Raw genomic sequence first — 27,774 nt, 5'->3', positions numbered from 1 at the left:
AAGGAAGGAAGGAAGGAAGGAAGGAAGGAAGGAAGGGCAAAGCAAAAGGAAGGAGATAAGACCTCTATTGTGTGGGCTCAGCAAAGAGAATGGTTCAAAGATGGGAGACTCATAAAACTTGAGGAAAGGATCAGGTTAGAGTGGGAAAACATTAGTTTATGCAAAAGATATGGGCCAGCAGTTTGAATGGGGCTTCGTGCTGAAGGGTGAATAACGTGGAATCAATGGTTAGTAATTCAGGAAGCAGGCTGGGGAATAGTGGCATACACCTTTAACTGCAGATCTAGGGAGGCAGAGGCAGGTGGATCCAGGTGAGTTTGAGGCCAGCTTAATCTACACAGTTATAAAACAATCAAGATCTACAGAGGATGGGAAATCAGAAAACATATAAGAAGTCTTTTTGAGTGGTAGTTCGAATTAGTATGACAGACAATTCCATGATTTACTCTTTATTTGTATGTTTTTCCAGTTCAGTACAAATACGCTTCCCCCTATTTTATCTTTATAGTGATCTCAGTAGGTACCCACTATGGTTACTGTCAAACGCTGCCAAGGAATCTTAGCTTCAGAGAAGGCATGGAACATCCCTAGCGTGATCCCTGTGGACTTCATCACCCTTCACCTTTCTTAGTTATTTGTTAGACTGACTGACTGACTCTCTCTCTCTCTCTCTCTCTCTCTCTCTCTCTCTCTCTCTCTCTCTCTCTCTCTCTCTGTCTTGTGCTTTTGTGCTTATGGATCAAGATGTAAACTCTCAGCTGCTGCTCCAGTAGGAAAATCCTGCTTTTATAAGTTGGCTTGGTGTTTTACTACACAGCAGTAGAGAAGTAGCTAAGGCAGTCACATGAATTCAGAGTATATTCAGGCTGTAATTTAGGTCACTGGCTCGATGTCCTTTTTCATCTCCGAGGCACTCTGATGTACTGGGACAGGCTCCATGGTTAGGTGTGAAAAGACTCCAGGGCCCAGGAATCTCACACCTGTCCACTGTCCCAGTGCCCATGTGCACTGGGTGCACTCCTCATGTGCTGGTGCTAGTGGATCCCTGCCACTAAAAGGGATAGGATCTGCCTCCCTGAGGGCATCAGGAAAGAAATCAAGCCTGTTACAGGAAACAAGGCACTGGGACAATCTCCCATACCACCCATGACACAGAGGTTTGGAGGATGACCTAGCCTCACAACTGACCAGTCCCTCTTGTGACGTGGATCCAGGAGTGCTGAGGCTACAATGCCCATGTTCATCTAGCGGAAGGAGACAGGGTTAGTCCAAAATGGTCTGAAAGTCTGTGCTTAGGGCTGGGTCAGCTGCAGCTTTAAGGATGGTCATTGTCGCCTCTGGGAGCTTCCGGCACAGCAGTTTTTGGGCTGCAACACAAGATGTACTCAACTTTCATTCCAAAGGGGTGAGGTAGTTCCTTAGCCTGCTTGGGTCAAGTCCTGGCCATGTGTAGGCCAGGCGTAAGCAGGAGTCCCACCCAGGAACACACCACCACCACCACCACCACCACCACCTTGGACACACAAAGACCTCAAGCTTGACAATCTGGAAACAGAAGCAAGACAGGAACCTGAGGACCCCCACCCTCATCCCCTGCATCTAGGAAGCGGCCAAGCAGAGGTGTGAAGGGACCAGGCAGGGATCTTGAGTGACACATGTCACCCCATGGGCCTCTTCTGACATAAGAGTCAGAACAGAGGGAGCAAGAAGGAGGAGAAGGAAGCTATGGTCTAGAATACTAGCTCCACTCACCTGGGGGCTGCCTGAGTGGGCCCCTCTCCAGGAGATGGGCATGGAATCTACCATCTAGCTTTGGGTTCACCTAGGCACTCACTGTTTGAGGGGAAGGAGCTCACTCACCTGTCCTCAGAGGTCCCAGGAGACATTTGTAGATGACAGAATGAGCAGCCAGCTTGAGCAGGAAGGCCTGGTAGCAGAGCCAATGTGCGGCTTCAGGAGGAAAGGAGCCAGAGGCCTTTAGTGTCATTCCTGGGGGATCAGACAGAGGCTGAAGAACCCAGCTGGCCACAGACCCTCATGATCTCTCAACACCTCCCTAACCTGCTAGGGCTGAGGCCCAGGAAGGATGGTTGGTTACACTAGCTCCTGAGTGAGTGCATGATGCCCCCCTGCCCCCGCCCCCCCGCCCGCCCACCATGAGACCCCGCCCACCGTGAGAATGCTGGCCCTTGGCCGTCTACGCACCTGGATTCTTGACCTTCAGGATAGCATAGCAGCAGGATGCTTGGCTGGAGATGATGCCCAGAAAGAATGTGAGGTTCTTCCTAACACGCTGGTCAAAGGGAAGCTGAATCACACATGCATGGAACCTGGGCGGGAGCCACAGTGGAGAGGAAGAGGCCCTGGTAAGTGTGCATACACACAAGTGCAAGCTCTCGTCTATGCATACATGTGAATTATAAACAGAGATTCATGTGCATCACATATTTGCGTGTACAAATGGAATTACAACTACAAGTGAACACACAAGCATGTGTGTGTGTGCGCGCACACATGTCTTCATTCCTATATAATGTCATGAAACTAGTCCCTTCCCAGGTACCCTGTGCACCTGCTACGTCATGTCATATCGGGGGTAGACTGCCTGACACTGAAATTGTGTCCTCTATAGCACAAGCTCTTCCCCACACCCAGCCCCAGTGACCAGGAGGTTACTTAGAGGCAGCCAGATCCACAGTGGCATAAATCTGACCTGTGGTTGGTATGACCATCTGCCAACTCTCAGCAGAATGGTGCCCTCTGCTACAGCTCTGCAGGGCAGCTCTCCTTTCACGAATCAAGGGAAACCAATTCCACCCCTACAGGAAACCTCAGAAGAAAGGGCCTACGTATGCTGTGTGCCTATGGTCATGTAGAGTAGTGACTGTGTAATGAATGAATGACATGGGTCTGGCCTAGTGCACCTGACTTCAGATGCATAGAACCGAGGACAAAAATGTTCCAGAGGCATAAGCCAATGTGTAGGGCACATTGGTGGCCAGGATACTTTCAGCTGGGTGCTTGTTGTGCCTTCTGGTGCAAGACTGGTGACACTATCAGCAATAGCTCTGGTTCTCTGCTTTCTGGGGCTCTGGGTCCCCCTGCTTCCCTTTCTCATCTGATTCCTTCTGCGGTGCTTTCTTGGGGGGCTCCTTATGCCAGCATCCCCTCCTGTCTCAAGACCACGGGCTCTGGTTAGCACATAAGGTTACATGTGCTCTCTCAGCACAGGGAGACCAGAAGAGGGTCTTACCTTACAAATATGGGGTTGTGTGGAGACTCAACTAAATGCTGCCTTTTCCTGACTGCATTTCAGTGGCCACCCAACCAGGGGGAGCCAAGAGCAGCTCCGCCTTGAGCTTCAGAACCCCAGCCGACAGCAAGGCCGGCATTTCTGGTCTGTGCCTCCCTCTAGTGGTGGCACAGCCCATGACTCACCTGTAGGCCTGAAGCAGGAAGATCTTGTATATATTGATGCAGACTGTCTGGAGGCTGTTCACCTGGAGTCCCAAGAGAAAGAGAACCATCAGCAATGTCCCTGAGATCACAAATGAACACTTTCTGTGTTGTTGTCAAATAGGATGAGAAAGCCACTTGTGGGGAAACTCCCCCACCAAAATCATGCCAGGCCCTCATGGGGAGGAAGCAGGAGAGAGCTGAGGCCAAAGCCTACCACAGTGGCCCCTGCTGGACAGAGACCTCAGCAGTCATGGCCTAAGAGTCAACCGCCAAGGTCAGGATCCAGGGAACCTTTCTCTCTGTGGGAGCGAATGTCAGGATTGGAAAGTGATGGGGATGAGCAGGGTGAATGCTCAGGGATCCTCAGTACACATCCACTTTTCTACATGTTCCTCACATACACGGCTTGCACCTGTACACACATGTGCATATCCATGAACACCCCTGCCCCCCCAGAGAACAGGATCTATCCTAAGATCCAACAGGTGAGGTAGCTGCCTGTTTGCTCACCTGCAAGTCTAGAAATAGACCGTGACACTTCAACCGCAAGACCGACAGGAGCTTGTTCCGCATGGTCTTCCCAGCTTTGAAGACACTCTGGAAGGTGAGGCTCGTCTTAATTGAGGTCTGGGCATAACTGCAGCACAAAGGTATTCTGTGTGATTCCCACACTAAGCTCCTGAGAGACCGACATCAGTGCCCTTCCACCTCTTGTCCCTCTCTGCCACACAAGGCAGGCTTAGATGCGGTTGGACCTTCACACATGGAACCCATTCCGGCTCTTGGGACTCGCTTACAGCACCGCCAGAGCCCTGGACAGCCAAACCCAACCAGATGTAGTGAACAACATACATCTTATCCGGGCATGGGATTACCAGACATCTTTGCTCATCGGTGGCAAATAAGAGCTGTGAAAATTCAGTTCAGAAGGAATTGTAAATCTATAGGAAGTCACAACCCTGTGTGTGCTTCTTTAAGTGTGACTGCAGCCTGACAGAGCACCTTCCCAACACAAGACTGTGATTGGAGCATATTATCTCCAGTCAGAGTTTGGTGACAGCAAACAGTAAGGGATTGCCTACAGTGGTGTCCAACCACCTGCAGACTGCAGGATGCATCTTGGTCACTTTGGGACAACAGATGGGACATGTCCAGGACAGGATGAAGGGGTGTTGCCTTCTTGTCATCCAGTGACTTTGCATGATCCTCAAAGATGAATACAAGCGACAGGTACAATTACCTCTGTCAGGTTTCTTATTTTTATATGTGTGTGAATGCATGCCGGTGAGTGTGGGTGGAGGCCAGAGGAAGGGGTGCCATGCTTCACGATACTCTGCGGTATTCTGTCACTTCTCATCACATTTTGTATGTGAGGAGAAAAAAGAAATTCTTATGTTCACTATGTTTTCCCTTTAGGATGTTGCTAGTCACTCCGGCTGACCTCCAGACACGCTGTCCCTGGCTCAGGCAGAAGGAAGAGCTGAGCTGATGCATCCACACCGAAGCCTCAGAGGGTGAGCTCACAGCCACTCTTGACATGGACTCTGGAAGCAGGAACCTTATGGTCTACATATGGTCTCTCATGGCCCTTGTCCAAGGCCAGGCTGGCTTCCTAAGGGTACGTTTTCAGGCTCTAGCAGTACGCTCAAAGGGGAAATTCTTCTTTGACTGATTTACCCATGACTCCATGACACTGAAGAGTGCCAGGGGCTGGAGCAGGTAAGTTGGTGTGCTCAGCACTGAGCTGGGGGCTGGGGCAGCAAAAGTGGGCCTGGGAGGCAGAGGGGAAGTCAAGAAGTTTGAGCTCAATCCCAGGGCCTGGATGGACTCAGCATACAAAGGCAGGGAGGCTGAGGAGCCCAGGCCTGTGAGGGCACTGTACAAATGGCTTATCTGCACCCAACTTTTCCCTTACAATGTGACCCTCCAAAGAGCACAATGGAGACCCAGAGTTTGGATCTGAGCTCAGAACAGACAGCTGTCAACACGGCAGGTTATCAGTCTCCTACCGGAAAGTCATAATATTCATACTTTTCGCTCATAAAAAGAAACGGTCCAGCTCTTTTCACCTGTGCCTAACTCACATCTGTCCTATCAACACTGAGACATCTGGGCTGTGAGTTCTTGGTAGGTAGAGACCAACTCCCATCCCTTCCCAGTCTCATACAGAGGGCAGCCTTGGCTCCATGGTCTGCAGGAGACTTGGGACAAGGCTGAGGATGCTCTCATATTGCCCATGCCCATCTCCATGAAGAAAGGGAACACCTTTTGACCTATCACGTCAGGCCTCACGGTCACTTGTGTCTAGAAGTAGGAAACAGAATATAGTACCCACAGCACCATCTGCTCCCATGACCTCATGGCTCCTCAGTGTGCTTACCCTGAGTAGTCACAGAACACCTCCAAAGTCTGAGTGTCCAGCAGCAAGCCACACCAGGGAAACAGGCAGTGAGCAGGCAGCTGGTATGGAGCTGCACCACCCAGGGTACCAGGCTCCACAGGGAAGTTCACCACTGTCTTCTGCAAGTTTATCATGCACCCATACTCAGGAACGCCATGGACCAGGGTGCTGAATAAAAGAGAAGGAACATGTTATGGGAGCCTGGAAGCACCCAGCATGTGCCACACAAGTTCTCAGAGGTGTTCTGGGACCAGAGAGAACAGAGGTTTGTGGGTATCCTGATGGAACACCAGGCACTCTTGCTCTGGACTGTAGCCTAGCTCCCGTCTTCTGTGTAAGCAATGGATCAGTAAGGTCCTCTGCCCAGGCCTCAGACAAGTGGAAAGTTTCACATGACTCTGTGGGTCAAATCTTAGCATCTATGTAGCCAGGAATCCTCTTCCTATGACCCCCAAAGCCTATTTTCTTGTAGTTTCTTTGAGATGCTTGTAGATGTGCATTGCTTCCCCTATCAGCAAATGCTAAACGATAAGACTGTTTGCCTATGGATAGATTTTCCAATAAGTTGAAGGCAGAGGTGTAGCCCCCTCCACAATCCCCCAAGGTGAACTCACAGCAGCAGTCTGGTTCCTGTACCATGAGTGTGTCTACTTGATGTCATCCATTGCCTGTGAGCTCTACATCCTTGTGACTGGTCAGCCCCTGCAGTAAGTTTTTCCTTACAGGTGTCCATGGACAAGCCCACCTAGCAGCCCCTCGTGGTTGCCCTGGCATTCACCCAGGGCATCCTGACATTGCCCTGACAAGGTCTTAGGGGCAAAACTGACTTCTGGAAATTTCCTCAACAGCAGCAGTGTCCTCTGTCCCCAGTGGCAGCAGCCTATGGGACACTTAGCTCCTAAGTGCTACAGATGTGGTGGGGCCTTCATTGGGGCTGGTTTACTGACCTTGAGAAGCAAGGCCTATTGGGCTCTGAGATTCTGTGCTACAAGTATAGGCAGTCTGCACAGAGCACTGGAAACACCAGTATCTCAGTGGTGACAACTTCTTAGGGCTCAATTTCATTAACCACTTTCAGGTTTCTCGTCTCTTGTCAATTATCCTAAAAAGAAGCCTACAAACTTCACAGTACCTGGAGGGAGCCTCTTCTGTAATAGCTGATCTGAAGAAACCTCAAACTCTGCAGTGCCTAAGGAACCTCAATGTATGGTTGCTGCTCTGAAGCTAGGCTGTAGTACCTGATTCTAGTTTGAGCCACAGAAATTAACTTTACAACCAGATGTGCCCAAATCCCTGGCCTAACCTGTATATACTATAAACACAGTCTAGAATACACACTATAACCCACTAGTATGAATATTATGTAAGAGAAGTGATCACTCCTCGTGCAATAGCAGTGCCTCAATACACCAATGTTTAGTAAATCCAAATTCTCTAGTCTCTTCCTAACAATCCCATAAAGAAAAGCGACTCCACAGAACCTGTTCACCCAGTGCTTGTTCGTGGTGTGATGTGAAGTGTCCAAGTTGTCAGGAATGTTCTCAGGGACAACACATCTCCCAGGAGGGCTCTGTGCCTCAGGCCTTGGCAAATAGCCCTTCTGTGGACTCAGCTGGGAGGGATGGGAGTTAATGCCTGCTGTCCTACTTGGAGATTCTTTAAATACTGACACTGACCTGGTCTCTCACTGCATGCTCGGTGAGACCAAGCTGGATCAGCTATGAGTATCAGACTCTCTTCCTTGGTGCTACAGGCGTCCCATGCCTGGATGCACAGGTGAGGTGCCTCTGCCACTTGGTCTTGGTGACCATATGAGCCCCAGGCATGCAAAATTACTAACCAGTTAAATATGCTGCCTTAGCACATTTTATATCTTATACAGATGTAAACACACACACACACACACACACACACACACACACACACACACACACACACCCCTTGATAATACAGTAGAAACCCAGGCATGATGGTCCTTACCTGAGGAAGGTTTTTGCTTGGTCCAAGTGAGGCGTCACCAACAGAAAGTCATCAACAAAACGTAAAAGCAACCTAAATAAAAGACACATCAAGAGGTCTCACAGAGCATCTACCTTTAAGTGAGCCAACTTGTAACACTCTAAGTATAGGGATGCACATAGAAAAAACAAAGTGGTTCTTCAAAAAAAGAGAACAACAGTTTTACTGTCCTAACAAGAATGGCTCTGGGATGCTTCACAGCTTTTCATGAAGCGAAGGCAATGGCCTTTGTGTCTCGAACATAAACCAGCTGTGACACACACTCAGTGACCCAGCCCCTGGGAGCAGTAAAAGGAAAAAACATTTACCCATCCCGCTGCACCTCAGCAAACAGCTTGTTCTCCATGTCTCCGAAACACAGACTGCAGAGCAGGGTGGATAGGCTGGAGCCCTGGGGGATGCCCTGGCACTGCGTATAGCACCTGGTGGTGGTGATGGATATGGTCAGAAGCAGCAGCCGTGATGGGTTTCACACTTGTATCTGACATCCCTCCCCATGTGTGCATGAATAAACAGACACCTTCAGTGAACCTGCTCACAGGCCACATACACAAACAGTGGTATCTACCATTGTCAGCTGCTAAGACCTAAGAAGATAACAAGTTAAGTACTACCCTTATCTCTTCCATTCCCCACTCTTGCTACAACCTGGGGTGGTGCAGACCACATCCCTGTCCACCGACTCCAAGGCTATCCTATGAATAACAAGCAATCAGCCTCCTGAATATTTATCTGGGACAATTCATAGCAGCTTTATTAGTGAAGGGACATTCTTGGTGACAGCCGTGTGAAAAAAGTGAGTGCCTTCTCAGAGAACACAATGGAACCAAACATACATGCAGGTGCAGACACGCAGGTGCTGGCAGGGGTGGGTGTCACCAGATGGTCAGGACAAGGAGGTCACCCAGGCACCCCTCACATTTGCTAAGATCTTCTCCACTAGAGTAACAGGCAGGAAGCTCAGAGGCACTGTGCACTTGGATTTGACTTTTAAGTGCGTCAAGCAGAACCACGTGAGTAGGTTAAGTTTCCTGCCACATGGACATAGACTCATGAGTCTGTGCTCAGTGCTTTCAGGAGTCAGGCCCACCCTTGGCTGTGTTTGTGAGAAGACACTCAGTTGCACACTTGTAGCTTGTGGTGTCCCAGTATGCCCATCTAACATTTCCAATTACATTCTAATACATATTGTGAATTTAGATAATCAGGTATTCCTTGTCATGCCTGACTTCACCTCTAATAACCCTGGAATTCTGTTCAGTATTGGCGCTCCTAACAGTTCAGCAAAAAGGAGCCAAGTACTGTTGTACCAGTCTCACAGGTGGGGACTTTGGGTACAGAAGGTCCAACCAAATGCTTAAGCACTCAACCTTACATCGGATCCAGACACACAAAACAGGCCTTTGCAGGCTGGTGGGCTGCTCCAGCATAGAGCCAGTCTGGGCTCTCTTCACCACAGCAGTGCTTTTTAAAGAGTACCTGTTTGTTGATTTTTTTTTTTCTCCTTGAAAATGGGTTATAAACTGAATTATTTTACAGTGTGTTACATATTTAGCAAATGTCAAGTTACACAGCCTCTGAGTTCTATTGTCAAAAGCCTTTACTGAATCTATTGAGATGATCATGTGATTTTTTTTCCATTTTTTATTAGGTATTTAGCTCATTTACATTTCCAATGCTATACCAAAAGTCCCCCATACCCACCCACCCCCACTCCCCTACCCACCCACTCCCCCTTTTTGGCCCTGGCGTTCCCCTGTACTGGGGCATATAAAGTTTGTGTGTCCAATGGGCCTTTTTTTTTTTTTTTATCTTTAGGAGCAGCATTTGTGTCAGTAAATGTGTTTATAGAACTACACACGTCAAACCATTCTGTGCATCTGTAATTAAAAAAAAAAGAGTGCCTAGCCTGGCTTGTGACTCATGGTAGTCTTGGGCAGATTCAGCCACGGGCACTGTACTCTCTTCTTTGGTGCTTCGTGTGCCCCATGCCCGGCTGCACGGGTGAGGTGCCGCCTTGACAAAGTGGTAACATGAGCTCGAGGCACACAAAATCATTAACTTCACTGGAGCCATGCTTATCCAGGGGCTCCTAAAGCCCCATGGGTAGACAGCTCTGTGGCCTAAAAGCCAGCAAGCAGAAGGCCAAGACAATTCTATGAGGAGGAGCAGGGAGGGAAGAATGAGGAGGAGACAGACACTCGGAGTTCTAAGTGCTGTAGCCAGTCAGCAGGCACCTTGCTCAGCAGCCAGGATAGCCTCTACCTACCTGCACCTGTCCTGCCTCTGCCCACCCTCTGCACACTTGCCCCATGCCTGTGCCCACCTGTCACCAATCTTTACGACACTGTGACGCAGGAAGTGCAGGAAGAAGTCAAACAGGCTGCTGCTGCTCTCATTCATAGAGATGCTCTAGAAAAGCATGTAGACAGACAGGCATGAGGATGCTCAATGCTGCACCCAGGCCGCCACCAGATGCCCACTTAAGCCCAAGTATTTATGATAAAGTTGGGGTGGAGCTAGGGTCAAGTGTCACTGAATGGCTAGGCTGAATTTGACTCAAGGTGACAGGGTATGTAACTTACAAAGCAGTGATGTGACCTTTTCTGTTCCCACAGCACTAGGTCTGGAACCTTGACGCTCACACAGTACCCCAACGAGCCAAATGGCAATCGTCTAAAAGTCTCAGTGAGTATGGCCATCCCAAAGGTAGAATATGTATCAAAGAAGGTTCTATAGAACCACTGACTTTTGCATGGGGAGATCTGTGTGTGGCTTATGGAAACACAGCTTCTGACATAATGGGCCAAGATGGGGATCACAGATCAACTTGTCCAACTTGTCCTCCAAGAGCAGGTGAACTGTCCCTGGATCGTGAGGTCAAAACTGAGGAAGGAGATATCTTTACCAGTTCAGCTTAGGTATGGGAGACAAGAGGGCACTTCCAAGCAACCCTTAGCATGCCCACCTAAGTGGCAGGGTTCTGGTTATGTCATGAGGGCTGCTACCAGTCCTGCTACTCTTGTTCATGGGTCCCACTACCAAGGAGCATGTTGGTCACATTCCTGCACTAAGCAAATAGCCAAGTAAAGGTGGAAAGCTCCCCCCAGGTGTGGCCCATTAATAGGAAGCCCAAGGACCTGCTCGATGACAACGGAGTTCCTCAGTGCACTGGCATCTGAATCCTGCAGATGCTTAAGGAACTGGCCCATGTATGGCTGGAGGTCAGAGAGGGTGGTGACCTGTAGCAAAGAAGAGGTGAATGCTTGAGGGGAACCAGAGGGGCACATGGTTTTTTGGCCAGGCCAGGCACAGCCCAACAACAGAACACCGTGGGACCACGCCATTGCAGAGTCTCGTGTGGGAAAGAGAGACTCCAGCACCCCAGCAGGAGGCGCCACAGTCAGCTTTCCTCAGGCCAGGCATCTCCTTAATTGTGGTTACCAATAATCGCAACACAAGCATCACCCTGATTTCTTCAGAGACTATGTGTGGCCAGGAGGAAGAGCTGACAGGGGTAGGGAGGAGATGGCTCGTTCATCTTCTGCAACGGACTCTCTAGGAGGCCTGACTTTTATCAGAGTGGCCACCAAGACCTGTGTCTGCAAGACAGGATGTCACCAGAAGGAATATAGCAGCATCTACTGATACAGCACAGGAACAAGGCCAAGTACGCTAGGTGTGAGGTATTTAGAGGCGTGAACACTGCAGTCTCTATGTGGCCCTGGCTGGCCTCAAACTTACAAATCCTTCTGCTTCATTCTCTCAAAGGTTGAAATCACACATTGGCCTTGAACTTTAAAAAATTTCCTATGTTAGTCTCCATGTGTGAATATGGTCAAAATGCATTATGCACACTTATGAAGCTATCATACTGAAACTTATGTACCATTAACATGTGATAGCACAAAATAAACAAATATCCCATGTGCCAAGTGGGTTTTCTGTAGTGTCAGGAGTAAAGTCAGAGGAGTTATAGCACAAGAATTAACCTAGAAAAGAGATGCAAGATATATACACAATGCCTGCACTCTCAAAATAACTAAGAGGTTATCAGAAATTAAAATAAATAGCCGGGCGGTGGTGGCACACACCTTTAATTCCAGCACTTGGGAGGCAGAGACAGGCGGATTTCTGAGTTCGAGGCCAGCCTGGTCTACAAAGTGAGTTCCAGGACAGCCAAGACTATACAGAGAAACCCTGTCTCGAAAAACCAAAAAAAAAAAAAAAAAAAAAAAAAAAAAAAAAACCCAAACCCCCCCCCCCCAAAAAAAAAACCAAAAAAAGAAATTAAAATAAATAAACAAAGATTTTTGAACAGGATGATAAAGAACTGGCAACATGCCAGAATGTGCATGGCACGACTGAGAGCTCTTAAAGAGAAATGTGTAACTTCAGGTGTTTACCTAAGGCTGGCACATCAAAGGCTCAACAAGTAAAGACATCCACGGCCAAACCTAATGACTTAGTTCAATTCCCAGAATCCACGTGGTGGATGGAGAAAACTAACTCGTGCCATGCTGTCCTCACAGGTGCATGGTGGTTGCTCTGGCCGAACCAGGGAAGGAATCTCCTGGGTGCAGTGATTATGGATATGCCCTTGGCACAGAAGGCACGTGGCCACTGCACACACATGCATGAGGTTTGCCTGTGAGCCTTGTATGTCCTACCTCAGGGAGAAGCAAAGGAAGTCACTTTGTGCCGCTCCCAGGCCTAAGTGCAAACTTTTCCATTTTTAAACCTGCAGACCCCATCTGCCTATTGAAGAGGTCACTGGATGCATAAATCATGAAGTGGCCCCAGAGACTGAGAATAGTTGCAGGTTATCTCCTGGAAGGGGACGGCTCTCCATTGGGAGTTCCCATAGATGGAGGCAGGCTGGGTCAGACAAATGATCATTGGCACCATGGACACAAGTGTGGACCTATCACAGCCACACCAGTGTCACTGACAGATACTAGATATCCACGACGTGAACAGGCCCGGGTCACCAACATGCTCACAGTCTCGACGAGAGTCCACTATGGTCTTACCTGTCTCCTAAAGGACTTGTGGACTTGGCCTTGGCTATCTCTCCGGACCACTGCATACTGGCGGATACAGTACGTGCTCTCCGAGTGCCTGATCATATTGGCAACAACCTCCACCAGCTTACCCTGGGGGATGGCATCATAGGCCCCGGTCACATCTGCCTGTACGATACATGTGAGTACCATTAAGCATGGCTGGATCCAGGGACAGGGGTCCTGCTGGCTCTGTCCTTGGTGCCTGGGTTCCAACCTGCCCACAGCAAACCTGCAGGAGATAGAGATGCAGGAGGATACTCCACGCTTCTCCACTCCACTACCGCACATTCCCATCCCACGTTCCAGACAAAAGACCCTGGGGCATGGTGGGCCTATAGTCCTCTCGCTATCCCATTGCCCCAGATTGAGTACCCTAGGACAAGGAAAGCCTTGAAGACCCTCGAGGCCTACAAGGGCCCCTGGCTAACCCAGATGCTGAAGCATCCAGGCCCTGGTGGTAGAGTCAGGCTTTACTTCTCTGAAGAGGACCCAGAATCCAAAGGGTCTCGCACAGAGCGGAGACCAGAGAGGTTGGAATGTACTGTCAAGGGAACCCATATAGAGCTCAAGACTGTCCTGGGAGCTAGTTATCAACCCCTCCCCCACCATGGGGTCTTTCTGATCTTGAGAGAACTGGGGGCCATAATATTTTTGGCCTGTATAGGGTAGCAGGCTAACACTCCCAATCACCAACAAGAGGCTGCAACAGGGTCACCCAGCATTGCTTATTTCAAGGAGGTCCCTAGAGCCCAGACCATGAGAGCAAATGTGATAGACAGGAGTCCAAATGACCACCTTAACAAAGTACATCCTGGGTGTCTGGTCCAGAGCACGCACACGCAGCACAAAGGCCCGCCAGGTCCTGTAGATGTCATTCATACCCAGTACAGAAGACCCCATAAGGTGAGGATGTTTTGTCCGCTCATAGTTGAGCATGCTGAAGAGAGTCTTGAGACGCTGGGTGAAATGCTGGGCCTGTGCCAGGGCCATAGAGGACACATTAGAAAGGGACCTGGCAGACTGTTCCCTGACCACCCCGATTTCTCAGAATAGACTCCTATAGCTCAGCCAGAGCTCCTCTAGAGCCAGAGTCTTAGAGGATCTATCTCACTAAGTCAATTGACTGTATGTGGGGCCTTCATCCAACCTGCCTCAACCTGTTCTCATCCTCTTCCAGGGGTAGTGCCTTCTAGAACATGCCCACTGGGCTAGAGTCAGGAGATACTCTAGATGCAGGAGGATACTCCACGCTTCTCCACTCCACTACCGCACATTCCCATCCCACGTTCCAGACAAAAGACCCTGGGGCATGGTGGGCCTATAGTCCTCTCGCTATCCCATTGCCCCAGATTGAGTACCCTAGGACAAGGAAAGCCTTGAAGACCCTCGAGGCCTACAAGGGCCCCTGGCTAACCCAGATGCTGAAGCATCCAGGCCCTGGTGGTAGAGTCAGGTTACTTTGCCCCCCCCCCTGGTTACTTTGCCCCCCCCCCCCCAGCATAGAGGCCATATAGTGCCGACCCTACCTGGCAGGGTCCCTGAGGGATCTCCAGGGTTTGTGTCCCAAGCTCTCTGGGTCTTGGGACCATCTCCCATCTCTAAGCCCTTTCCACATGCTGGGTTTTTAGACTTAGGAACAACAGGTTACTTAGCCTCCCTCAGAACTTCATGAGCCCTTACTTAAGTCAGAGTATAGACTCAACCATCAGTACAGGGGCCAAGTCCGGTCACCTGCTTCCTTCTGCCCAAAGCTCTGGTACCCATGCTATAACTCATGTTCACAATGGGCCGCAGGCCGTTGGGCTTGGGGATGAAGCGCAGTCTGCAGATGGGCATGGCTAGCCAGGTGTCCTGGTGATGCCTGACCTCCTCTTGTGACAGCTCCCGTAGCCGCACTCTCTCAAGGTGTTGCCTGTTACGGAGCGCACCGTGGAGTTATGACAGGAGCATGCAGGGAGTTCATGAGACATGTCCCATCAGGGTGGTTGGGAACTTGGAGCACTTGACACCCGACCATGCTATGGGGCTACATCTAGGACCAGAACAACCCACACAACCCACACACCCCATAGACCTGTCTGGACAGGGTTCATGACACGAAGCCTGGGTCGGCACCTGGGACATCTGGTCCCGTAGTCTGTCCTTGGTGTTTCCTTCTTGGGGGTCCCATTGGCCAGGATATTTTTGAAGCAATCCGCTGACTCTTATGGATATCTTGGCTTAGACACAGGTATGAAAGCAAAAAGTGTCCCTGCCTGCCCTCAGGAAGCCCTGTGCTGGTTGCTAAGGATCCCATAAGCACAATGGGTGGGTGATATATGATCCATAGCTAAGGCTGGACCTCAAGAAAGCTAACATGGAGCTGGGTGGTGGTGGCGCACACTTTTAATCCCAGCACCCAGGAGGCAGAGGCAGGTGGCTCTCTGTGAGTTTGAAGCCAGCCTGGTCTAGGGAACTAGTTTCAGGACAGCCAGGACCACACAAAGAAACCCTGTCTTGAAAAATAAAAACAAAACAAAACAAACAAACAAACAAAAATAGAAAGTTAACATGGTAGTCTGCTCTTTGCAGGCCTTGCCTAGCTGCTCCACTGCCCTCTCAGCTTGGCCTTCTGCTGAGACAACAAAACTCTAGCTCAATCAGCACAGAACCTCAGCCACTCAGAGCCCTGCCACTTCTCAGGGTGGACCCTTGTGGTTTCCCAGTGAGGAGACACTTCCTTTCCTTCAGGGGTAGACATGAGGTGGAATCCATCAGTTCCGCTCCCGTTTGATAAAAAAGCTCTCCTACCTTAAGGATCTTATAGATGGTACAGATCCAATTTATGATTTCACAGGCAATAAAGCAGGGACTCCATTCCATGGCTACAGGGAATCTATGCCCTCAAGGTCCATGCCCAGGCTAGCAGGTGCCACACACTGTGCACCGGTGCCTCTGCGTATGCACACAGGAGACACTGATACCTGAGGGATGCTGTGTGGTACCTGACTCCAATGCTCTGCAGCTTGCTCCACACACTCTTACGGTAGAAGAAGAGCCTGTTCTTCTGGAATGTGCTCTCTGTGATGTAAAAGAATGACCTAAGCAGCTGTACCACGTATGTGTCCATCAGCCAGAACAGGAACGTAGCCAGGATCCTCTCCCTCAGACGGTGCTCTGCAGCGGGGACACGGTCCTTCCCTGAAAGTAGTAGATACTCAACATTCCGTGACTCACCTCAGATCCACAATGTCTAGCATGGAAGCCATAGGTCCCCAAATTAATAAGCTAGTTTAACCTTTGTGTGTGTGCTTTCTTTATGCTGTAAACTAAAGTTCCCTGACAAAGCCATGTCTGGATCCTGCAGGCCGACTGACTACAGATGAAATGCTGCTGACTGACAGGGAAATGTTCTTGAGGCATCCTTCATCCCCCAGTAGCAGCCTCTCACTACCAACCTCTGTATCTGATGTAGCTCCACTGTGACGAACCGGTGATCCTTGTAGGCTAGATTGACTTAGCAAACCCTAGCTTCTATCAGCTCTAAATCAAATTATATCTTCAGATAGGGGATAAGGACATGGCTCAGTTGGTAAAGTGCTTGCTGGAGGGGCATGAAAACCGAGTTCAGTTGTCAGAACCCATGTTTTAAAAGCCAGGAGTGGTGACATGTGCCTGCAGTTCCAATACTATGGAGGCAAAGACAGATGAACTCTAACTGAATCAGCAAGCTCCAGGGGATTAAAGAAGACACGGAGTGTCAACCTCAGACCTCCGCACACATACACAGGCAAACCTCAGTGGCGGCTGGTACTATACTACCGGGTCACTGACTACACACACTCATTGCTACTGAGCAGTGCAGTTCAGAGATGTCTAGAACAAAGTAGAGAACAGGCTGCTCCTACTGCCATGCTGGACATGTGAGTTCCGTGCACCATAACAGCTGTATACACTCTGTGTATCTCCAGATACCACAGGGGCCTCTTTATCTAGGGAAAGGTGGGGTTACCAGAAGTGATGAATATGATGGGAACTTGGGAAGGAGAAGGGGGATCCCAGGAGGACGTACGTACAAGTCAGAAGACAGAATAAACAAAGAAAGGACGACACAGGGCTGAAGAGCTGGCTCAGTGGTCAAGAGCACTGGCTGCTGTCGCAGAGGTCCATGTGGTAGCTTACAACCTCCTGTAACTCTAGCTCCAGTCTGGTCAGCTCCAGCACCAGGCATGTCATGGTGTACATACATATATCCAGGCAAAACATTCATACACATAAAATGATGATTAAAAATAAGTCAATATATGGAGGAAATGGTGTGGAAGGTTAAAACTTTATAAACAAGCAGTGACCTTAAAAAAAAAAAAAAAACCAAGAATGATGTTTAGTTTGGGAATAGAGAGGCTGAAGCCAGACCTAAATCAGCAGAGGGGTAGGAGCTAGCAGAGAAGCTGATCAGAGTTCCAAGTACGCTAAGGCTCGAGTGTCAGTTGATTGCTGGCAGAGAACAGCGCACATAAGTTCTTACTGCTGGAAGGTAGACAGAATGAAAACATGTGCAGCAAGTTACTCAGATAGCAAGACACCAAAGGCACAGCAAGAGACCGGCTGCCGGGCAGTGGTGGCGCATGCCTTTAATCCCAGCACTTGGGAGGCAGAGGCAGGCGGAGTTCTGAGTTTGAGGCCAGCCTGGTCTACAAAGTGAGTTCCAGGACAGCCAGGGCTATACAGAGAAACCCTGTCTCAAAAAACAAACAAACAAACAAACAAACAACAAAGAGCAAACCGGCTAAAGAAATGGCTCAGCTGCTAAGATACTGGCTGCTTCTTTCAGGGGACTGGGGTTCGATTCCCAGCATCCCATCCACGTGGTGGCTCTCAAGCATCTGTAAGGCCAGGCCAGCTCAGGGAGATCTGATGCTCTGTCTGGCTTCTGCAGCTACTAAGCATGCAAGAGGAGCACAGGCATATACATGCAAGCAAAACACATACGCATAAAACTAACAAAAGCAAACTGGAAATAACAGAAGCAGCACATTCACACATTCTTAGGGAAGGAGGGAGGGAGGGAGGGAGGGAGGGAAGGAGAGAGGGAGAGAGAGAGAGAGAGAGAGAGAGAGAGAGAGAGAAGCTAAGCTTCCCAGCTAAGTGACGACTGTCAAACTGGCACGACAGTCTATAAAAAAATTCACCTGCATACTGTGAAAAGACACATCTAAATTCTATGAATTCAGAAAATTTTAAAAAAATTAAAAAAAAATACTTATTTATGCATATGAGTACACTGTAGCTGTCTTCAGACACACCAGAAGAGGGCATCAGATCCCATTTTACAGATGGCTGTGAGCCACCATGTGGTGGCTGGGAATTGGACTCAGGACCTCTGGTAGAACAGTCAGTGTTCTTACCCACTGAGTCATCTCTTCAGCTCCAGAATTCAGAAATCTTAAAAGCAAAACTTAAAGGGAAAAGAAAAAAAATTCATAGCAGGGAATCAGCAAAGCCAGCCCGGTTCAGTTTGAGTAGAGGAGAAACGGCAGGCTTACACTCCTGTAGTCCCCGCTTCCCCAGAAGCTGAGAGGAATGGGTTGGTTGCAAATTTGAGGGCAGCTTGAGATATTTAGAAAGAAACCAAACCTAAACAACAACAAAAACCTCTTTTACGTTCAAAAAATTGCATAATTAATACCCTGGCAATCAAAGATTCTCTAATCAGAAAGATAAAACTCCAGCTGGGTGTGGTAGCTCATATCTTAAATCTCAGCACTTGGGAGGCATGGGCAAGCAACTCTCAGCGAGTTCAAGGTCAGTCATATCTACAAACAAGTCACTGGCCAGTTAGGACTGCTTAGTAAAATCTTTTTTTTTTCTTTTTTTCAAGACAGGTTTCTCTGTGTAGCCCTGGCTGTCCTGGAACTCACTTTGTAGACCAGGCTGGCCTTGAATTCAGAAATTCGCCTGCCTCTGCCTCCCAAGTGCCGGGATTAAAAGCGTGTGCCACCACTGCCTGGCGCTAAAATCTTGTCTCAAACAAATAAACATAAAATGAATAAAAATCTGTAACTAGTACGTACACTTAACAGCATTGCATGTAAATACCACCAGAGTAAGAAGAAATAAGCCCAGCCGACTAGCGAGAAACCAAAGTAGCCCTCTTCTTATTTCATGACCAGAAGGGACGTGGACTTTTCCTGTATATATTTGACATAGTGGACACAAAAAAAAATCTCAGGATTCAGAAATACAGTGAACATTTAGAAAAACTGCCTGTGCAGAGGTACAAGTTTGCAGCACCTTTGAATAACTGGTATTATGCAGACTTCTACACAGAATTGAGGATCAATTTCCAAGGAAAATTCAAAATATTTCACACATTTGGAATATATCGATGTCTCCAAAACAAAAATCAAAAAAAATCACTGATATCAAAATGGCCACGTACAGAAGCACTCGGTGTAGCTAAGGCAGTATCCAGAAGGAAACGTGTAGCCAAATACCTATGATGTATAATGTTGGGGGGGGGGTGGTGGTGGTGGTGAGCCAGAATGAACCTGAAGAGACAGGAATAAAATTCCAAGGAAAACTCTAACAGAGAGCATGCTTAAGTTTTTACAGACAAACTGAAGGTCAAAGGGGTTCTTGGAGCAGAAAAGAGACATGTTCCAACAAGTCTGGAAAGGCAATCATAAAACTGGATGTAAACTGCAAGGACAGGCAAAGTCCAGTCTAAGCAGGAAGGAGCCTGTGTCCAGAATAAGGAGAGCTGCTACCTGAGGAGACAGGATGCTGAGGGGCTGCAGTATCTCCTTTCCTCTAGGGCTATCTCCGTAACCCTGGGCAACTGATACTGACAGCTGTGGGTAAGGGAGACAGAGAGACTTGAAGGAATGAGATGTCAGCACTCAGCAGGTGGGAAGACTTGCATTGGCCACACAGGCTCTGTGCTGCAGCTGGAGAGTCAGGAATGTTCTGTTTGTTTTAGGATAAGGTTTGTTTTAGGATAAGGTTTCGGAGTGTAGCCATTGTTGCCTTAGAATTCACTCTGTAGACTAGGCTAGCCCCAAACTCTAGAGATCCGCCTGCCTCTGCCACCTGAGTGCTTGGATTAAAGGTGTACCCTATCACCCCCAGGGCAGGTATGTTTTTTGCTTGTTTGTTTTCGAGACAGGGTTTCTCTATTTAGCAGACCCCTGGCTGGCCTGGACTTGGTAGGCCAGGTGTCCTTGAACTCAGTGATCCACCTGCCTCTGCTTCCGAGTGCTGGGAGGGTTAGGTGTCTGCCACAATACTCTGCCAGACATGTACTTTTAAAAGCTTACTTCGGAGCTTCCCAAGTACATGGTGGGTAAACATAGCTCTACCATCTTTTCCCCATAAGTTGTTAATATCCTAAGAATTTTGGGGAAGGGAGAGCAGGATAGGGCGTTTGGCCCCTTCCATACATGCACAGGGTGTAACCGGAGGGTTGGCTGAAAGGGAAGGGGTCAGGTAGTGACTACAGAGGGCCAACCTCAACATTAAACCCAGAAAACCAGGCAAGGAGGGCACAGGAGTCCAGGCTCTGCAGCCTTCCAAGTAACACAATCCTCTTTTATGCACCAGGCTCCACTCCCCAGTCCCTTCTCATAGCTAAGATGGGGCAGCGATCTTCACTGTAGGAAACAGTTTTTTTTTTTTCATTTATCTTTCCTTCGTTCACCCTACCCTTTGTAGATCGAGCAGCTGCAAGACCATAGCTTAAGCACGGATCTGCACACTGGGAGGACCATAGCTTAAGCATGGATCTGCACACTGGGAGGACCAGAAGAACCTTTGAAACTCATGCACCACAAGGATAGTGGGTTCCTATGTTGGTCTGTCATTGTTATCAGTGAGGTACCGTTCTACAGGGGGATTATAGATAACCTGGAGTAGTGAGACAGGCTGACTCCTTAATAGGCTTCAAATTGGCAGTCCAGGAGACCAGGCCTAAAAACTGAGCAAGTTCAGGCAAGTAAGTTACTAGAAAAAACAAAAAAACAAACACCCCAGACTTTAGACAGCTAGTCAGAAACTATCCTGCCATTAGAAGCTACTCAGCTACCTAGCCTGAAGCAAGGACAATGGGGCAGCAAGTTTCCAGACCTCCCCATTAACAGTTTCCAACCTCCAACCCCATGCCCCAGTAATGGAATGCCCCTAGAGATGGAGTAAGATAAAGGCCCCCGATCCCCTTAAAATCTATACTTGGTTGTCTCTCCATCTTGGAATGAGAGCAACCCCCCCCCCCCACCTGCATGCTTGATTTCTGCAGAATGAAATGCTCCTTGCTTTGGCATACTATTTGAGTCCGGGGTTATCATTCTTTGGCGAACCACGGGCCCTTACATTAGCTCTCACTAGCGCTTCCAGACTCTCTCTGGTGCACTGTGCCAGAACTCCTATCCACCATGCTCCCCGTCTGCTTATCTGTTCACCACAATGTCCCCAGCCCTGAGAACCTGCCCAGGGCTTGGACAAGAATCTTAGTTTGTGCAAGGCGAGCTGGAGGGAGCTTGGAGTCAGAGACCATAAGATGGAACTCATCCAACCACGGACTGCATAAAGCCACCACACCACTGGGGACCTGGGTTACTGCCACCCATTGTCTCCCTTTTCTGGGCCCCTAATGCATTCAGCTGGAGACCAGCCATGCTCACCCGGGCTGCTGCGGAGCCAGTGGCAATCCTCTACTTTCATCTTCCACATCAGTTCCTGCAGTGATAGCTTGCCGTATTTCCCCAACGAGATGAACTTCTTTAAGTTCTTAAAGAAGCGGCGCTCATTGTGCCTGGTACCCCAGAGACTAGCAGACACCACCTTGCAGAGACAGGCCCGAAGAAAACCATATACCTGCCAGGGACTGCTGTGCAGGCGGAGCAAATCCATGAGGTGCGGTGGGCTGGTGTTCAAGGCATCTGTCACCTGTTGGTTTGCTGTTCGAAACCTGCAATGTGACCTGAGGAGTCTGACATATTGGCACTCTGCATGGTTCACCAGCAGCTGTTGGAACAGGGGCCGCATCTGCCAGTATCGACGCGATAGACGGTGTGTCCTGCAGAGTGGTCCTGATGTCCTAGGCCTTGAGCCCAGAAAGATGATCTCCACCAGTCTCCTGGCCCCAGTCAAGTTAGGCTGGAGGTTGCTGAGTAGGAATGAGGGGTTTAGACGCTCTTGGCCATCTCCCCTGGAGTAAAGGAAATGTCTGGTCTCAATAAATGGCCTGAGCTGAAAGGCATTTTGGCGGGGTGGTGACAGCAGAGATGTGGAGCTGGGCTTGTGTTTACAGCACACCGACCCAGAGAGACTCAGGTCAGACACCTTTCCTTTAGAAGACAAATCTTTCTCTGCAGTAGGCACCTCGGGGGACCGAGCAGGACTTGGCACCCATGATTTGCCTGATGGGGTTGGTAGCACCTGCCTGTGGGGTCCCTCCTCCACTCTCGGGACAGGATAGCATCTGGCCTTCTTAGCTGAAGGCACACTTGTACTGGTGAGACTCAGATGCCTCTTTGTACCTCGAGATGGCAAGGCCAGGGGTTTCGGTGCTTCCTGGCGACTACTGCTCTTGATCTGTTGTAAGAACCTAAGGTTAGTGAAATTCCTGCCCACGGGTCGGGTGGGCCTGTAACTAGCGGACACAGAGGGCCAGATATCCGTGGTGGCACAAATTTGGTACAGGGGAGACCCACACACCTGGTAGGCACAGCTGGGGGGCACCAGAAGATAAAGAGCACAGTGTGCCAGCAGGTAGACCAGCAGGTCGTCGCCCACTCGGCTCAACAGTAGCATCCATGCACCACTGACACGCAGGGTCTCAATAACAGTGTTGGGCAAGTAGCTACGCACGCTACTAGTGAAGGCCATGGGAGGCCCGCCTCTGGCCTCGTTAAGCAGCTCAAAGCCAAAAGCCAGCACGTTTCTCTCGTTGCGCTCGCAGAGTCTCTGCACAACCCTGGCCACCAGCTCTTTCAGGGATGACACCTGGTAAGGAGAAGAGGGTCTTGACACATGAGCTAGACGCACTATCCCACGTCCTCCCGGCTTTCCGCCCCTGACCCATGGGGATCCCGCCTGGAGGCCCACCTGGTGGAAGGAAAGGTCGGCAGGTGGAGGCTGTGAGCCCCAGTGCATGCACACTAGGCATTGGGCAACCAAAGTGCGGTAGATCTTCGGGTCCCCGGGTTGCACAAGCCGCCTGCCCTCGGGCCCCAGGCGCCGCACAAAGGTTGCCAGCGGCCACACCTCCCGGTATCGGCTGCGCAGCAGAGAGCGCACCGCGGGGCAACGAGGAGCGCGGGTCATTGTGCTCAAGGCCGGGATGGGCCTCCCACGTGCGGGAACCAAGATGCAAGGGTGTGCTTAGAAAACAGCCAGGACCCAGGCCACTGAGAGTCCACGACGAAAAAGATGAGGCTGGGAACGGAGGAAGGGGCGGGATTCAGGCGGACCAAGCGTTGTAGCGGAAGGGGCGGGGTCGCAGCAATAGTACTTTTCCGTTGATGGTCACAATGCTGGTGCATGAGGACCAGGTGTGTTCCCCGGCCAAGTTCAGTGGTTGCTGGATGTGTTGGAGTAACGAAAGGGGGCGCACTCATGCAGGATTTCCCTCTACAGAATGCTTCTCGGGCTTCCTTTTCGCCCTGAGCTGGGAATCCCCAGGTGGTCTAGACTGGGGCGAGGTTTGGGCAAGCAAAGAAGCCTATCCTTGATGTATTGAAGGTTAGGTAGGCGGAGGGACCTAAGGTTTTGCCTGTTCCTGAGCTGACTGCTCCAGCCTGCTGTGGTTGACACAGACAGTGAGGTGGGTGGTGGCAATCTCAGTTCTTAATGATTACAGCTGAAATTCTACTATATAGGTTAAGGCTTTATTGTGGTGCGACCATACACTCAGATCCCAAATATGTTCCGTAAACACCCACCACCAAAGGAAGGGGACTAGGTAAAAGCCCTGCGTTAGCTTTTTTCACTGTTCCAGTGGCCTTCACCTCAGAGTCCAGAGCATCATCTCAACTCACGCACCCATAGCAAGGCCAGGGCCATTGGGTGAGGGCGCTTGCCTGTGCACACAGCCAAAGCGGCGACCTCGACCTTAGGATGGCAGCTCTGCTAGGTTGGCAACTGTGATAGTACTTGCACGTGTGAGGCGGGGGTAGGATAGGGGTGGGGGTTGTTGTTGGGGCATATGTAATGACACGACTCTGAGCCATAGTTAGAGAGGGGCTGCTGAATTTTGAATCTCTGGGAAATAGGGAATCTGTGATCTCTACTGTAGCTGAGTTTGGCAAACACTGAAATGCTAACAAATATAACCTTTGGTGCCTTCAGCTTTCTGAGGAAATTGCTTCTATCCACCGACCTAGCATTTGAACAGGCGCGTTTTCATATTTACTCCCTTATAGGAGGTCTGCCGCCTTGTAAATGCTCAGGATTACAGGAGCTATTTTAGAAGTCCGTTTAGTGGACATCAGTCTTTTTGAGGGGTTTGTTTGAGATTTGCTTAGTTCTGCTACTTAGGAGATATGGGCCTGAACTGAGAAATTTATGCCAACAATGAAGCTACCTTAGTGTAGTTCCCCAAAGAAACCAGCATAGAAAACAGTCTCAAAAATAAGAATATCGCGGGGCATGGTGGTGCACACTTGTAAGCTACCTTAGTGTAGTTCCCCAAAGAAACCAGCATAGAAAACAGTCTCAAAAATAAGAATATCGCGGGGCATGGTGGTGCACACTTGTAAGCTACTCTTGGGAAGTAGAGGCAGGATGAGAAGGCATTCAAAACCAGGCCAGCTACATGCTGAAATTTAGGTCCACTTGGGCAAAATGAGACCCTGCCTCAAAAAAACAAAGAAGAGGAGGGAGGGGGTAGCACTTGCTGACTACACAACCCTGGGTTCAAGCATCAGAATCAAATAACAACAGAGTAGAAGAAACTGAAGTGGAAAACGAGTGGAAGTTGTCTACCAGCAACGATGAAGCCAGGAAAAGGGAGCCTTTGTGTAACAGGCCTGCTTTAGAAAGCTGTTCTTAGAGACATGAGGCCAGGGAGAGGCCTTTTTGGGGAGGGGCTGCACCCTAGGAGCTATCCCAGAGACAGACAGTGGTAGAGGTTATAAACCCTGCAGGGAAGGAGGTAGAAGAGAGGACCTCAAGTATCCCTACCCATATAGGAAGCAGGAAATCCTCGGGGACCTGTCATGCTCCAGCCTTCTACCCCAACATGCTGGCAGCAACCGACTCCCACTGGATTCTCCCCCATTCAGAACCAGGGCAAGGCTCTGGATGGGGCTGCTGCTCTGCTGTAGCTTGCCATGTTTGGAGATCACTGGAACCGGTTTACGTCTTAGTGGTCAAGATGGAAACAATCATTCTCATTTACATAGTTTGTCACTGACACAACAGTCTCATACCCACGACTTCATCAACATCGAACAGCTCAGGAAGTATGTGAGTGAATGCCACCATGCACTTTTATAGATCCCAAGGCTGGTGACTCCCTGACTTCCCAAACAGCACCTAAGGAATGTGTACTAGTTCTGGGCTTAGAAGTCCCTGGCACTTGCCAACTTGGCCTCTCCTTAGATAGGTTACCTTGTCCTGTTCTCTCAGTACCCCTCCCTCACAACTGCCACCTTAATCCATGCTGATACCACTCCCATCTCTGTTTGCTTCATCTTGCACATTAAACCATCTATGAAAACCAATAAAAAGTACTTAGGGCACAAAAATCTCTTTGAATGTCATTATTTAATCCTCATGGCTTGGCAAACAGAGCTCAGTTCCTTTTTTACATCTTTGGATTTTTGAGCCCTTGGAAGTTATTTGATGAGATATAAAAAAACAGTAAGATAAAATCATCCACTTGGGGCTTGGAAAGGTTGTATTTGCTTATGGAATTAAGTTTCTTAATTATTCCTTTTGTAAGCACAGGGATGGCCAGCCTATGCGGTCCTTTCTCGGAAAGATGGGGTGTCTGTGAAACCCTTCAGAAGAGATGTTTCTTCCAAGTTGGGCAAATCATCAGATCCAATATGAGTAGCAAGGGAAGGAAGAGAGGTGTAAGATGAAGCCACTGGCTTCTGACTTGAGAAGACTGTTCAGCTTTTCAGTTCTTAAAGGTGACTGATCCCCTCCTTAAAGCGGCAACTCTGCCCCTGCTCAAGAGCAGAGGAAGGCCTACCTAAGCCACTGTGAGGAGATGGCCTTGAGTCCTTCTGCATGATCTGGTTACTACCACCTCTTCTATACTTGACTCGTTTCCTATGCTATTTTCTACTTGACCCATCTACCCCTCCTTCATTTTACATCTGTCTTGTCTTGTGTTTGTTTTTGCCTGTTTGCTTTTTTTTTTTTTTTTTTGAAACAAAGTCTCATGCAGCCCAAACAGGCTTTAATCTTACATATAGATGAGGCTAGCCTTGAATTCCTGATCCCGGTTTTCAAAGGCTGGGATTATAGTTATGTGACTTGGGGTTGAGTACTTATTGTTCTACGATGGCTTAATGGAAACACATGTGTTTGGTTTACAACTTTTAGGGTTTATAGTATTGTCTTAGTCAGGGTTTCTATTCCTGCACAAACATCATGACCAAGAAGCAAAATGGGGAGGAAAGGGTTTATTCAGCTTTCATTTCCACATTGCTGTTCATCACTGAAAGAAGTTAGAACTGGAACTCAAGCAGGTCAGGGAGCAGGAGCTGATGCAGAAGCCATGGAGGGATGTTCTTTACTGGCTTGCTTCTCCTGGCTTGCTCAGCCTGCTCTCTTATAGAACCAAGACTACCAGCCCAGAGATGGTCCCACCCACAAGGGGCCTTCCCCCCTTGATCACTAATTGAGAAAATGCCCTATAGCTGGATCTCATGGAGGAATTTCCTCAACTGAAGCTCTTTTCTCTGTGATAACTCCAGCTGTGTCAAGCTGACACAAAACTAACCAGTACAAGTATGTATCTTTTAAACTATCCCAGTGTACCTTTGATTTGTACTGCATGAGCTTAGTCATATTCGATTTGAGCTTCATTTGCAAAATGCTAAAAGATGCTTTGGTCATCACTGGACCACATATGTGATAGTTGTCTTATGGGACAACACTGCCTAGTGATATTGCAGCCAACTTAGTTTGTAGAGCATACTGTTTACAACAAGGACACACTCTCAGAACCTGTCTCTGCCATTGTGACTCATGATTCTATGAGAATCTAGCAATTGGGATGTTATTGGTGCCTTCTCTGCTAGTGTAGACATAATCTCCAAATGTTATGAACCTCAAAGCATTATTTAGCTTGATGTGGTTGACAATTAAAATGATTTAAGCAACATGAAAGTACATTTTGTAATGTCCCCATATGAGCATTCCCTACTTCTCTGAATTCCTATCAGTGTGTCCCCCTTAGCCACTCCTGCTACTGTTTTGTGTTGAACTTTGTGAAACCCTTTTTGGATCTGAACTGGGTAGCAAATTCTAAGTTAGCAGAATGCACTCATTGCAGTGGTTTAGGTCTTCTCAAGTTGTTCCTACAAGACAGACTCAGCTTCGTCTTCTCTGTGCTTTATGTGTCATGCATCGTTCTAGGCTATTTTAAGATTTTTCTCTGTGGCTGCACCTCAGCAGTTTGATGAGTCCCGTGATGACCTGGAGTTGTGTTTTATTTTCCCTCAGAGTTCTCTGGATTTCCACGTCTTCCATTTTCATGTCTGAGGTTTGCCCAGACATTATTTGTTCAGTACCGTCTCTACATTTTCTCTTCTTCAGAGCATCAACTCAGCTCTAACTGGTTTGCTGGAAGCTTGGCTCCACTGGCTGCTGTTTGGTTTCTGTTTTTCAGATGAG

General features: G+C 48.9%; 1 protein-coding gene across 3 annotated transcripts, besides 7 other annotated features; it reads right to left on the bottom strand.

Annotated features, from left to right (window-relative positions):
* Nucleotides 1-433: 433 nt before the first annotated feature.
* On the bottom strand, nt 434-23,366 carry Tert (telomerase reverse transcriptase). Of its 3 annotated transcripts, none has more exons than NM_001362387.1 (17): nt 23,029-23,366; nt 22,639-22,926; nt 21,603-22,129; nt 15,930-16,125; nt 14,677-14,857; nt 13,741-13,920; nt 12,913-13,071; nt 11,020-11,121; nt 10,206-10,291; nt 8,188-8,301; nt 7,841-7,912; nt 5,840-6,028; nt 3,970-4,096; nt 3,439-3,500; nt 2,206-2,330; nt 1,861-1,989; nt 434-1,367 (listed from the first exon to the last, which is right to left on the bottom strand). In NM_001362387.1, the coding sequence occupies exons 3-17, from the start codon at nt 21,964-21,966 to the stop codon at nt 1,264-1,266; spliced, it is 2,190 nt and encodes a 729-aa protein (NP_001349316.1). In that variant the 5' UTR covers nt 21,967-22,129; nt 22,639-22,926; nt 23,029-23,366; the 3' UTR covers nt 434-1,263. The 3 variants fall into 3 exon arrangements, with proteins under 3 accessions (NP_001349316.1, NP_001349317.1, NP_033380.1); NM_001362388.1 differs by having other exon boundaries at nt 21,796-22,129; NM_009354.2 differs by having other exon boundaries at nt 21,603-22,926.
* Nucleotides 22,886-23,686: a DNAseI hypersensitive site, noted in NCBI's record as "mHS1; the nucleotide coordinates are approximate for this feature". NCBI's record gives the evidence for it as "EXISTENCE:in vivo cleavage assay evidence [ECO:0001075][PMID:19270068]".
* Nucleotides 22,886-27,733: a biological region, named in NCBI's record as "Tert 5' regulatory region". NCBI's record gives its function as "regulatory_interactions: Tert".
* Nucleotides 23,277-27,733: a promoter, noted in NCBI's record as "-4472 promoter". NCBI's record gives the evidence for it as "EXISTENCE:reporter gene assay evidence [ECO:0000049][PMID:11025212]".
* Nucleotides 23,427-23,447: an enhancer, noted in NCBI's record as "mTERT-EE". NCBI's record gives its function as "Nfat5-induced enhancer" and the evidence as "EXISTENCE:reporter gene assay evidence [ECO:0000049][PMID:20937271]".
* Nucleotides 23,588-23,607: an enhancer, noted in NCBI's record as "NFkB site". NCBI's record gives the evidence for it as "EXISTENCE:reporter gene assay evidence [ECO:0000049][PMID:10970902]".
* Nucleotides 23,588-23,607: a protein binding site, noted in NCBI's record as "NFkB site". NCBI's record gives its function as "positive regulation of promoter activity" and the evidence as "EXISTENCE:protein binding evidence [ECO:0000024][PMID:10970902]".
* Nucleotides 23,778-23,811: a protein binding site, noted in NCBI's record as "Zfp637 site". NCBI's record gives the evidence for it as "EXISTENCE:protein binding evidence [ECO:0000024][PMID:25032857]".

Source organism: Mus musculus, chromosome 13 (genome assembly GCF_000001635.26).
Source record: "Mus musculus strain C57BL/6J chromosome 13, GRCm38.p6 C57BL/6J".
NCBI classification, from domain to species: domain Eukaryota; kingdom Metazoa; phylum Chordata; class Mammalia; order Rodentia; family Muridae; genus Mus; species Mus musculus.
Note: the sequence above shows the minus strand (reverse complement) of the source record. Positions and strands in the feature narration are given on the sequence as shown.